Consider the following 13,116-nt stretch of genomic DNA (forward strand, 5'->3'; position numbering starts at 1 on the left):
GTGAAAACACGGAGGATTTAAAAATATATTTTGAGAATGAGACACATCGGAATTATGTTAATTTAATAAAAGTATTTTTTTTGATTCAGATTAAAACCATCTTATAACAAATTTAGCTTTTCTTTTATTTTCTGTTAATGCCTGCTGAAACTTCACAACAGTATAATCATGTCCCAATGTCGAGAGTATTTCTATGAAGTTTGTTACGATTCATATTAGTTTCTTAAAAGTTTAACTGTAGATTATTCAGTCCTTATAAGTTCTTCTTTATGTTCAATACGAATATATTTACTTTTATTAGGAATAATATGTCATTTTGGTATTAATACATACTGTCCCAACTTATACAACTTTCGTTACTCAGGGTTAGTTACGGATGATTAATCCCAAAGATTGTTTAAAATATTAGTATAATTACTTCTCATTATTCTGGTAACACACTGGCACAACTGTCAAATCGTTGAACACAGCGACAAGCGTTTTATTTTTTCTACGAAGTGGCTCTTGGATGGATGCGTGGTGTAGTGGTTTAAAAATCTCAGGGTGAGTAACGGCGAGTTTCCCAGGTAAATAGTTTGATAAATATTTGATTTTTACTCTGCTTCCTACAAATTTACAAGGTTTTAAAACAATATATGACACGTTTGACGATAAATATTTTTTGAGGGTATGAATTCTCATACATATATCCTTCTCAGTTTCGTTATTTTTCGTTACGTAACGAAACTGGGCTTAGGTGTAAAATATACGCCTTACGTTTTTTCTCAGTTTAGTTACGAAATCCAAAGGTACATATTTTCTGCAATTCACCCAGGTACCAAAATATTTACATACAAATATTAGGTTTGGTTGTTAAGTATGAATAAATAAGTGATTGTGGCATAGATACTTCTATTTCCATAATCATTTCTCATAGTACCAAACTAACCAACCCAAGTGAAATTTTGTAATAATGCTTACCCTATGTTTTCCTGGAGCTTTTGGCATGAACGTAGCGCGATACTTGGTAGCAGAGAGCTTCTCGAGAGCGCACATGACGCTGCGTTTATCGTGGACGATGTCAAGTTGCAGGTCACCACGCGCACCGCAGCCGCTGGTGTCGAGCTCGAACGAGTGCGGCTTGAGCGGCTCCGCGCCCTCCAGCGCCCCTGGGCTCAGTCGCACACCGCCCGGCTCGAACACGTCACACGTGAATGGGCCTCCCTAAATATCAAACAAAACGCATTAATAATATAACACATATTCAATTCAGACATTCAACATCGTAAGATCATAACCTTAGAGGTGGTTAGGGCAAATAATGTTACAAGATAACTCCGCCACAAGTATTAGCCTGCCGTATCCACTTCTTTCTAAAGCTGATTGTGGATGGATGGAGTAGCGGTGTCGAATGATTATTAGGAGCAATAACTTTAACATAATTAGGAAATATTTTCGCCTCACTTGAATATGATCTCCCTTGTACGTAATAGCAATGGTCCAAGTGCCAGCTTCGTCCGGCTGAAAGGTGGCACTCGAGGCCGTGGTGCCGGGGGCCGACGGCGGCGGGTGTCGCGGCTCCAGCGCCAAAGCGCGCCCGCTCGGTGAATGCGCCGTCACGTCTATGTCCTCTCGTCGTGGAGCTCCTATAAAGTTAGATATTACAGGTAGACCAGCACTGCCAGTAGCACAGCATGATGCCTGGAATGTCCTCGATGAGTTTTAGTGACCACAGTATGTAGGTACGTGAGGGCATAGTATGTAGGTACGTATACTATGATTACTATGTAAGTAATGTAATGATTAATTGATAAGAAATATACTTAGGTATGTTTCTGTAGCGCAAGTATAATTATGTAATTGGTTATGTAGCATAATTTCTAAAATCTAATTTCCTAAGTACGAAATTCCTAAAGACAGAACATCGAAAATCAAAATATCTAATGTACGAAATTCCTAAAGATGCATGTTCTACGGTAAATCAACCTATTTTTAAATGTCTAAAGCAGCGGTCGGCAACCTTTTAGCAGCCAAGGGCCACATAGTAGTGAACGAAGTTGACGCGGGCCGCACTTTGTTAATATTTATGACTTTATCAGACATTGTCGAATGTCCATATTACATACAAAACAGCCAGTGAGGCTCGCGGGCCGCAAGTGAGAGGTTCGCGGGCCGCATGTGGCCCGCGGGCCGCTTGTTGCCGACCGCTGGTCTAAAGTGCAATACCGCTAGTGCACGAAAATACTAACGACCTAAAAAGGTAGGAAAAATCCTACGTTCAGTTGACTTAAGTTTAAAATGTATAAATTGCGAAATTTCTAACGACATTTGTCCTACGTTTAGCTGACCTTAGCTTAAAGAGTCTAACGTACAAAAAACATTTGCTGTACAACTTGACTAGACGAGCCCCGCTTCGCGGGGCTCCTATTTCTGGGCGGTTTACCCTTCGGGTATCTGAAGCTACCTAACAAACCTAACGCTTTTGCCCCCAAAGTGTACTGTTTTCATGGACGTCACACAAAACTAAATCAATAGGTGGGTAGGTTAGGTTCGTTAGGTAGCTTCAGATGCCCGAAGGGCAAACCGCCCAGAAATAGGAGCTCCGTCAACTCAGGGTAAGAAGGAAATGTTCTCGGAAATATTGATTTTTAATATATTGTCATTAGGCTTTTTGAACGTAGCTATTTTGATCACTAGACATATTGACTTTCAAAGTATTGTCCTTAGGCCTGTTGTACAAAGGAATATTGATTTTCGAAAATTAGATCGTTCCATTAAAAGTGTATTAGGACATGCATCTTTAGGAATTTCGTACATTAGACATTTTGATTTTCGATGTTCTGTCTTTAGGAATTTCGGACTTAGGAAATTTGATTTTAGAAATTATGCTACATAACCATGTAATTATACCCATCGAATGTCACCAATGTAAACAAGAAGATAAGATTTCGTAATTATAAACGACTTTGCTACAAAAATGAAAATATTTTGAACACAATAAAATAAAAAAATCAACATAAAGACGAAGCCTTGCGCAGCGTGTAGCGTGGCAATAAAAACAGTTTATAGAGTATAGAGATAGTTTATAAAAAAGGGGGCGAAAAGCTAAGAAATTAGAAGGAAACAAAATATGCGGAAACGAGCTTGCGACGGAATATGTGGTTATCTTAAGAGTTCGCAGCAAGCTCGTATATATTACTCCATACAAACATAGTTACGCTCGCAGTTTAACACTACTAGCTAGATTGCTCTGAAACTTTGTACTTAGGTACAATAGGATATAAATAAGGTATCTATGCCTGTAATTAGTATATGTAGCTTCACTAATAAATAAAATAAAATAAAAATAGCCTTTATTTCCCTGAAAGTAGGTACATAGTGATTAACTTATTTACGTGTAAAACTAAAAAACAAATTAAAATACTAAAATTAAGTGGTAATAATTGATTTGTTACGCGGGAATCATCCATTTCTGGACGAAGGCCTCCTCCATCTCATGCCAGTCGGTCCTGTTTTGGGCCAAGCGGGTCATCTTGTCATCTTTCCAGCGGCGAAGAGGATGTCCGTGTTTCCGTTTGCCCTCTGCTCGTCTGGTGAACCAGTGCACAACACGTTGACTCCATCGGTTGTCGTTTAGTCTTGCAACGTGTCCGGCCCATCTCCATTTAAGTTTCGCAGTCATTTCTAGTGCGTCTATGATTTTTGTTTTAGACCTTATGTCGCTGCTCCTGATGCGGTCCTTCAGCTTGTAACCTAGCATACTGCGCTCCATTGCTCTTTGGAAAGTCCTGACCTTTTTTCTACAGGATGCTGTTGGAGCCCAAGTCTGACCACCGTATGTGAGAGATGGTAGTACGTTCGAGTCCATTATTTTCTTTTTAATACGGAGCGGAAATTTGCCTTTAAATATACTTTTTAGTGACCAGTATTTCTTCCAACTTAGGGTGATTCGTCTTTTCACTTCTTTTTCGGTCCTGTCTGTAAAGCTTATGTTCTGACCTAAGTATATATAGTCGTCTACATATTCTATATTGTGGTTATCGACGCAGAGTGATTTTTTATTGCATTTGTCATTGCTTTAGTTTTGTCTGGGTTCATATGTAGCCCGCATTTAATGCTCTCTATGTTAAGGCTGTTTATCATTTCTTGAAGCTCTACGTGATTTTCCGATAGTAAAATAATGTCATCTGCGAACCGTAAATTACATAAGTATTCACCATTGATATTTATGCCTTTTTTATTTCATTAGAAATTTCTAAAAATTAATTCAAGTAGAGCTATAAAAAGCTTCGGTGATATCGTGTCTCCCTGTCTTACTCCTTTCTCGATATTGAACGACTCTCCTGGTTTTTCTAGTTTTACTTTTGCGTTGCATTCCGAATAGATGTTTTTCAATAATGTTATGTATTTATTATGTATTCCTTGTTTTTCTAAAGCTTCCCATAGTTTGTTATGTTTTATAGTATCAAATGCTTTACTATAATAGTCAATAAATACCACGTAGAGCGTTTTTTTGTACACTGTGCATTTTTCCATAACTTGCGTAACAGTGAAAAGGTGATCTGTAGTAGAGTAGTTTTTCCGGAAACCGGCTTGGTCTCGTGTTTGGTTTTCGTCTATATCTTTTGTAATGCGGTTTAGTAGAGTCGTCGTAAAGAGTTTGTAGATAGTTGGTAATAAACTTATAGGCCTGTAGTTGCCGATATTTTTCGGGTCTCCTTTTTTATATAGCAAAGAAATAGTACATCTTTTCCATGGGTCAGGAATATTCTCTTGTGACAGGACTTGATTAAATAGATTAGTTAGAATTGGGTATATAGAGTCACCGAAAGCTTTTATTATGTCAGTTGTAATTCCATCTTATTCTGGGCACTTATTTGTTTTTAATTTTAGGACGGCCGTACGAATTTCTGATTGTAAAAATGGCAGAGCTTTCTGGCTGTCCCTTATAGCATGGTCATCTTGTACCACTCTTTGCCCTTATCTCTGTATAGGTCCTGAAAAAAATCTGTAGCCACTTTTAATAGGTCCTTGTTTAGTTCCATGACCCATTTTTTGGTATTATTAAATTTTTTCATGGCTCTTTTACTTGATCCGGATGTAAGTAATTCTTCCAAGATAATATTATATTTATGTTCCTTCTGTCTATCTTTAATTTTTTCCTTTATATTTTTATGTAGTTGTCTCTAACGTTTTCTGTCGTAAAATGTTCTATTTTGTATTTTTTTTAACTTTTCTTTTTCCTCTACGAGTTTTGCTATATCTTCGGTTATAATGATATCACAAATTTTACTGTTATTTTTATTTTTTGTTGGTAACTTTGTGACGCACTTGTGAATTGTATTTACTATGTTGCTGTAAGTTACTTCCGGATTGGCATTGTATTCTATTTCCTGGTCTGTTAAAATATGTTTGAGTGATTCTTGCTCTATCGGTGTAAATGATTTGGTCTTCGGTTTATTCATGTGCTTTCTGGATCTTTTAACTATTCCATTTAGAACTAGCTCGCACCTAACTGGGCGGTGATCGGATGAAAAGGGGATGTTGATGACTTGTACGTTCTTTAATATTTTTACGTTTCTTGTAAGTATATAATCAATTTCATTTCTGACGTTGCCGTTAGGTGATTGCCACGTCCATTTACTTTTCTCTGATTTTTTAAACAGAGTATTAGTAATAACCTAATAACAAACCGGTTCTCTAAACAAAAATCTATTTGTTGCCCTCTTTCGTTTCTTTGGCCGTGGCTTCACTACCATATTTAAAAAAATACGGCGAATTTAAGTTTTTCACACAAAACTTGTTTTTGCTCTATTTCGTTTGTTTTATAAGCTGGAGCTATATAAACTATTTACAGGCATTGATATACCTCATGTCATTGTATGTGCAAAGTATCATTACAATTATACAATCCAACAAGTAGTTTTAAAATGAGAACGAAACTCCGTTTGTATGGTAAGGTGAAATTCGGCCGAGCTTGCTGCGGACTCTTAATTAAAATATAATTCTGTTTAAAATTATGCTCATCAGATCTTTCGGCTATGTACGACTACCTACTCGTATTTTATACTAAAATTATACTGCTATAGTTTGCAGGTTAATGATATAGGTACAACTGAAAGTAAGAAAAATTAGACATTTTGTTTGTGTTTTTTTTTAATCAAGCTAACTTTAACATTTTAAAGTTTTGGTTAGGGTTAGAGTCTGCCCTTGCATAGTCTATTAACCGTGTGATTTTTTTTCAAGGCATTGACCCTTAATTAAAACGTTTAAAAATTCAATATAAAATCTATAATTTTGCGTTAGTTACCTCTTAAGGGGCCGGTATATGACGTTTTCGATTTAGACCTCACTTTGTAACCATAATTTGTTCAATAAATGTTTGATAATTGCATTAAATTACACGTAAATTTATTCACGAAGAAACCGTGTACCGACTCTTTATGCCATTATATTTTTAATTTGCTGTTATTCTCTACAAATCGACACTAAAAGTATCAAAAAATCAAAATATGGAGTTCCGTTTGAGACAGAAGCAAAACAATTTTTTCTTTGACAGTAATTGAATTATTGTATGATTTTGGAAGCTAGATAATTCAGCTACCAATTTATTATCGATTTATATTTTTACTCACAAAGACAACACAGAAATTCAATCTCAAATGTAAACTTTCGAACAATTTCCATACATTGACGACATCACTCAAAATTCTTCTTCAAGTCAGATGCCCGTTGGGGCTACACCGGAGCACACGTGTACTTCTTCAAATGAAAATGACAGCTTGATTTTCTTGCTTTTGACAATTATATTGACATTAAATCATATACGCACACGAGAAAGCATACCAGTAGATAAAATGTATTTCAAAAAATAGGGTACATAAATATCGGCTCGCGTCGCATTTAAATTTCATTTGCTGTTATTTACGGGTCATTATTGTTGAAAACCGCAGTAAACTATCTTAAAATAATACGATTACAGTCGAATTTAAGTATTATCTTCCTTCAAAACTCGCTTAAAATGAAAAAAGTTTAAAGACTCATCTTTACTGATTGGGATCAATTTTTATTATGCTGGTATCATTTTGCGTCATTTTAAAAACGTATTTGACTTCTGTATGTCAATGAATTTTGATGACAACTGTAATCTTGTATTATATTATAGAACTTTTATATTAAAATATTGCCTATTAACAGTCTTGTAACTAGATCTGTAATACCATGGATTGCGACGAATAAATTATTATGATTATGCCGTTCGTTCCGTCTATAATAATGCGTGTACGTGCTGTTCTCTGAAAATCTTCAAGAAAAAATAAAGGCTAGACCAGCACTAAGTACTAGCAAGTTTTTGCGGCTTTGGAGACCGAGATGAAGCTTACAGGCCAATAGCGTTGTGTCCTGGTTATTGTTATGTATACCTATGTATCGAATGTTTTATAAATTTACTATAAAAAGCAATGTTTTATTTCGATTAGGTCTACATTTTGTGCATATTGCATATCTGAAGTATTTTCGTACTAAACTTGAAACTTTCGTTGAAACTAAATAAAATAATTATTCCAAATGTACAGTCACCTGCAATTTATGTTACACAACGAAGGCCGCAAAAATATCTGACACGATCTTATTTGTAGAACCATAAGAGCATGTCACATATTTTTGCGACCTTCGAAGAGTAGGTACCGTCATTACTCATTATCATCAACTTTGCCCGCTTTTTTTTTAAACACGAATTTCTCAAAAAATATCACATCATATGACTTTTTTTGCTCAGCACGTCCATTGTGATCAAACGCATCAGTTTATGTGAAGAAAACATTTTTTTATTGTGTTTTTACCCATTTTTTTGCGTTTTAGAGGGCGGGTAAATAAAAAAATATCCGGGGTTTTCGCCAACATTGCCCACGTCAATTTGGTATTCAAATACAGCTCGTATATATGATGATGATGTCTAAGGATCACTTAAAGGTTTTAGGCAATCCTACCATCCCCTGTTAATAACTTAGCGATAAGTGTAAAAACTTTTAAATAAATTTGCTGGGCAATGTTGCCTACCCGTTTTTGCCCATTTCCAAATAAGGCTCGCCTAAGCATTTTACAAAGGCTAGGGTTGTCACTTTTGAGAAAATCTGTTACAATAGTTTAATGACCAAAAATATGATTTTTGTTGTGTTTTCATTCATTAACGGGATAAAACATCTAAATAAAGGATAATAAGACAAATTAAATACAGTATATATTTATAAACTTATTTTAGTGTACAAACATAACCTTCTTTTACTTGCGAAGTTGGGTAAATTAGATGAAAGTGACAACCCTAATCCGTTTTTTGGTGGTGGGCAATGTTGGTATGGATGGCAAATTACCGGATTACTTTGCCCACCGCTAAAACTTTTGTGTATTTTATAGGCCTTATTCGTTTAAATCTCAATAGACATAATCTATGCTTCATGTGTTATAACTGAAACCCGGAAATATTTGTCAAAGGGTTCTCAATTTTTTCTACTTGCATTCATTATTTATCAATTTTTTGCCCGACGAAATATACCCTATATTAGACAACTCGCTCAAACTCAAAATTCCCAAGTCAAGTTATGCACAAGTTTGGCATATACTTTGTCAGAAATATAACCAATTTTCTACTAAAAACAGCAGGGTGGCCATAACTATTATCAATTTTTCTACATTAACGAATTTGTTTAAAATTGTCGTTTTGGGCAAAGTTTCCCTGGAGGCAAAGTTGGCGCTAATGACGTAACATATTATTGCAGGTGACTGTACATAAATGTTTCGGTGATTTTGAGATTATTTTCCAGGTTAGTTTACTAACAATCAAGTTATGCAGATACCGATTTCGTGAACGTATAAGTAAGGTACCGCTATTGTTTAGCGATACCGATTATTTTTGAAGGTAAAACTATACCGGTTGAAATATAAAGATATTAAAATTACAGCAGGGACAATCATTTTTTATAGGTCTAAACCATCATTGGCCGAGCGTTAGCAAAGGTCTCCGTTTCAGCTTGGGCAAAAATGCTTTTGTATGTTCTCCTTTGCAGATCACATTTCTCAACTGTGTCTCGTGAAAATTTGTAAGCAGGTTCGATAGAACTAATTCTGTTTCGCTTTATCCGCCAAAATGGAATTGCCACCCTGCTGAAACTTTATTTATTTAAATTCCTATTGAATGGATTTTGCACCTTATGAAAAACCGTATAGAGTAGTAAATAACATTTTACATCTGACTTAATGACATCTTGTTTTATTCGCTTTAATTGTACAAAACGCGACAAAGCAATAGTAGGTAGTAAAACAGTCAACAATCAAATGAATTAAATAGGTACGTCACGTGTGACATGAACAGACAAGGAAAGCAAGATTAAATGCATTGTTTCTCTTTCATCTTTAAATGGAATGCTTTTACCCTCAAAGGAGGCTAGTGGTCAATACTAAACTAAAAGTCCAATCTTAAAAAAACATGATGGGTCACTGACCTGTCCCACTAAAGTGAGGTAGTGTGCGTGAAGTGCGCTTGTGTGTGAAATGGGGTAAATTGACAGAATCTGATATTTTACCCACCGCTACCGTCGCCTTAAGCCGAACATATACACAAGAGACGCCACAAACAGGCGAAAAAAATTTAATACAAGCTTGCATTATTCGATAAACCTCAGTCACGTTTGTATTTACTCTATTTGTCCGTTGGTTCCCCAGTACGTCTACCATCAGTTTTGACATTGACATATACTCTCACGTTTACGTAACTTACTTTCTATGCATCTCGCTCGTACTCGCATATTAGTGCAAGCGAGATGCACAGAAAGTAAATTACGTAGACGTGAGCGTTATGTCAATGTAAAAACTGATGGTAGACGTACAGTTCACAGAACAAACACAACGTTAATTAATTTTAAAACATCAGAACATCTGGTAAACAATTATTTAATCAAATAATCAGATTGCCGCCTGTAGGTAAGTTTTATATTAAATGATGAAATGACTTATACCAGGCTCTTGTTTTGTTTCACAATCCTTAACAATTGACATCTAACAAACTTTGAAAATTTCTTGTACATTTCTGGAATTGTTTAAATGCCACTAACAACGGTACCTACCGTCAATGTTTACTTTTTGGACCAGCAATATTCGGTGAATCGTCATAGTCAGAGATGACAATTGTCAGCAAGGTGAAACAGGGGCTAACACTCACGCTAAACTGTGACCACGCTAACTTTTCACAAACTTGGCAGCGAGAACGCACACGAGTACCTACATAAGTATCCCTATAAGTTCCATACTTGACGTAGCACTTGGCATGAATACTTAGCTCGGTCCAACTCTACAATCTTTTACTTTCTCTAGCCTCGTCATGAGGGTTGCAAAAATGCTCATAGCCAATATATATGACCTGCTAGCGCGCTTATTTTAAATCAAAACTCTGGTGTAAATAACTTAGGTACACATTCATTCGTTCATATACATTCTTGACAAAATGAGTGCATTTACACTGCTGCAGTGAAAATGAGTAGGTACATTTTAGAATTTATACTGTATATAATATTTTGTGCTATATGGATACTCGCACATTTATTACTTAGCCATGTTTTATAAAATACAGAGGTTAAATAAGTTAAATCCATAGCGAGCGCAAATCTTAAATCTCCATTTACGTAGAACTTAATTTGAATGTTACATTAAAATCTTACACAGGCCGAAATAAGTAGGTGGGTATTCTAATCATTATCGACCGAGACGTGACATGAAAAAATATATGCAAAACTTTAAAAATATTTTTTTTTCTACAGATTAGTAAACTTTAGTGTTTTAATTGATTTTTTTTTCATGTTAACAGCTTTTGTGTAAAAAATAGTGTTTTTTTGATAGTGCGTTTTAAGCTATTTTTATAGATCGTGATTTTTTTCTTATCAAGCGAAAGTTATTTAATCAGGTTTCGATTCTATGAAGTTACTAGAGAAAGATTCCAATTATTTTTTTGACAACAGTATTATGAGATCTAAATAAACGCTACGATTTTTAAAACTTTGCTGGCTGAACCCTCTGTACAGTCACCTGCAATAATATGTTACTCTTCGTATGCCGCAAAAATATGTGACACGCTCTTATGGCTCTACAAATAAGATCGTGTCAGATATTTTTGCGGCCTTTGTTGTGTAACATATTATTGCGAGTGACTGTACCTTAATAATAAAGTTGTGCACAGATAATTTTAAACATCACTCGCATGGCAACTTCTGTGTCTACAATGTTTTAGTCATCGCAAAGCTTTTAGGCTTTAAAACTTTTGATGGAGCATATGTGTACCTGTAGCGCTGACGAGGACCTCCACGATGCTGCCGACAGCGCACGGCGCCATCCCTGGTGGAGGCACGGTCACCAGTCTGGGCAGTACTCTGAAGAAGTACCGGCCGTCGACCCTAAAAATTTTCCTAAATATTATTTTTAAACTTTTATATGTCTAAGAGTTAATTATTTTATGATTTCAAATATAGAAACTAAATATAGCTGCTGCAATTAGTGACTCAAGATATACCTTTCTCCCAATTTAAATTAGCGATTGTTCATGTTTATAAAAGTATTTAGCGACTCTTAATACAAGCAACAAGCTTACAACCTTTGAGAAACGAAATTACTATCTCATTCTCATTACATTATACTTGTATTTGTCAACTATACGCTTGCGGGACATTCTTATAACCCTGCTCTTGTAACAATAATCATACAGTTAGGTATATGTACATGAAAGCTTATGGAAAATATTGAAATACAAGCGTTACCATAGACACAATTTGTAATACTGGCATGTACTTTTCGAAAAGTTGTGATTAGTTGTGCCTTGGTATTGCAATCCAATAATCGGATCCAATCGCATTTTAGCCGATATCCCGACACCTATCGAGTTTTCTTCACTTTATACAAGGTAATCACAGTTTGGAACCTTATATCGTCGACGGTGAGCACGATTTCGTGCATGCCCGCGTGCTCGGGCACGAACTCGCCGGCTCCCCGCGAGTCCGTCTGCATGCGCGACTCCTGCTCCAGGGGATTCACTATCGTCACCTTCACATCCGAAGTGGAAATGTCGTTCGAAATACTCTCTATTTTTATGTAAGTCTGAAAACAAAAAATATCTATAAGATATAGTATTCATTATTTTATGAGTCATGATGGACATACCTACTGGAAAATAACAATTTGCATGTACCCCGAGCTCTGTAAGTTCAGTATCGTCGGATTGTTTAGTCTGACATTAAGATGTACGTGTATGTACTGGGATTTCCATACGATTTTACTTATAAGTGTAATAATTACAAATTATGTGCAATTAAATAAGTACCATGATTCTAGACGACGTTATTTAATATTTTATTTTTTATAAATATTGATTATTTTAAGTTAGATACATGAACATCATACATAACACTATAAATAATTATTCCATTAGTACATTTAGTACAGTATTAAAAGCCGAACCAAAATACTTTTCCCTGCACTGATGTTGTCTGCAATGACAGAAATAAAATGATTTAAGTGCACATGCAGTGCACAACCTAAGTACCTAAATAAAGTTGTAAAGCGCACAATTCACTCTGCATGCGGAACTCTCCACGGCGGGATTTTATTTTAGGAAACTGTACACGTACAGACAACACTCTATTCATGGCAGATCTCAGAGTGAAGAGTACTTGATATTTGGTTTTGGGCGTTTCTTTATATGAAATATAATTGTTTCTGCTGTTTTAAGTAGGTACCCATTAATATAAGCAAAGACTTGTAGGTAGGATGATAAAAACCTCAATTAGTAGGTATAATACAACCTACAATTACACTTGCTACGCTAGTACCTAGAATACGCCGTTAATCCTTTTCTTGGCATAGTATCTTACGACTTATGTACGACGTTACACGAAGTTTTGTCTTATTTATGAGGCCGTGGCGAAAATGAGCCCGATTTTGTATGTCTTATATATCAGTCTACGGCGGTTAAAAAGCTAAAGTTCAAATTAGCTTTTTAACCGCCGTAGACTGATATATAAGACATACAAAATCGGGCTCATTTTCGCCACGGCCTCATTGCCACTCCTGGCTGGCATCCTTGAGTTGTTACGGCTCGGC

General features: G+C 35.7%; 1 protein-coding gene across 3 annotated transcripts in view; it reads right to left on the reverse strand.

Annotated features, from left to right (window-relative positions):
• Positions 1 to 13,116, reverse strand: part of LOC134804415 (filamin-A) — a 142,526-nt gene that overhangs the window by 98,329 nt on the left and 31,081 nt on the right. For all 3 annotated transcript variants that reach the window (XM_063777448.1, XM_063777449.1, XM_063777447.1), the window contains exons 9-12: positions 11,939 to 12,114; positions 11,305 to 11,417; positions 1,444 to 1,625; positions 961 to 1,203 (exon numbers count right to left, since the gene is read on the reverse strand). In XM_063777448.1, coding sequence (XP_063633518.1) covers positions 961 to 1,203; positions 1,444 to 1,625; positions 11,305 to 11,417; positions 11,939 to 12,114 — 714 coding nt within the window. The remainder of the gene's footprint in view (positions 1 to 960; positions 1,204 to 1,443; positions 1,626 to 11,304; positions 11,418 to 11,938; positions 12,115 to 13,116) is intronic.

The sequence above is a fragment of the Cydia splendana genome, chromosome Z (genome assembly GCF_910591565.1).
Source record: "Cydia splendana chromosome Z, ilCydSple1.2, whole genome shotgun sequence".
Classification (NCBI taxonomy): Eukaryota; Metazoa; Arthropoda; class Insecta; order Lepidoptera; family Tortricidae; genus Cydia; species Cydia splendana.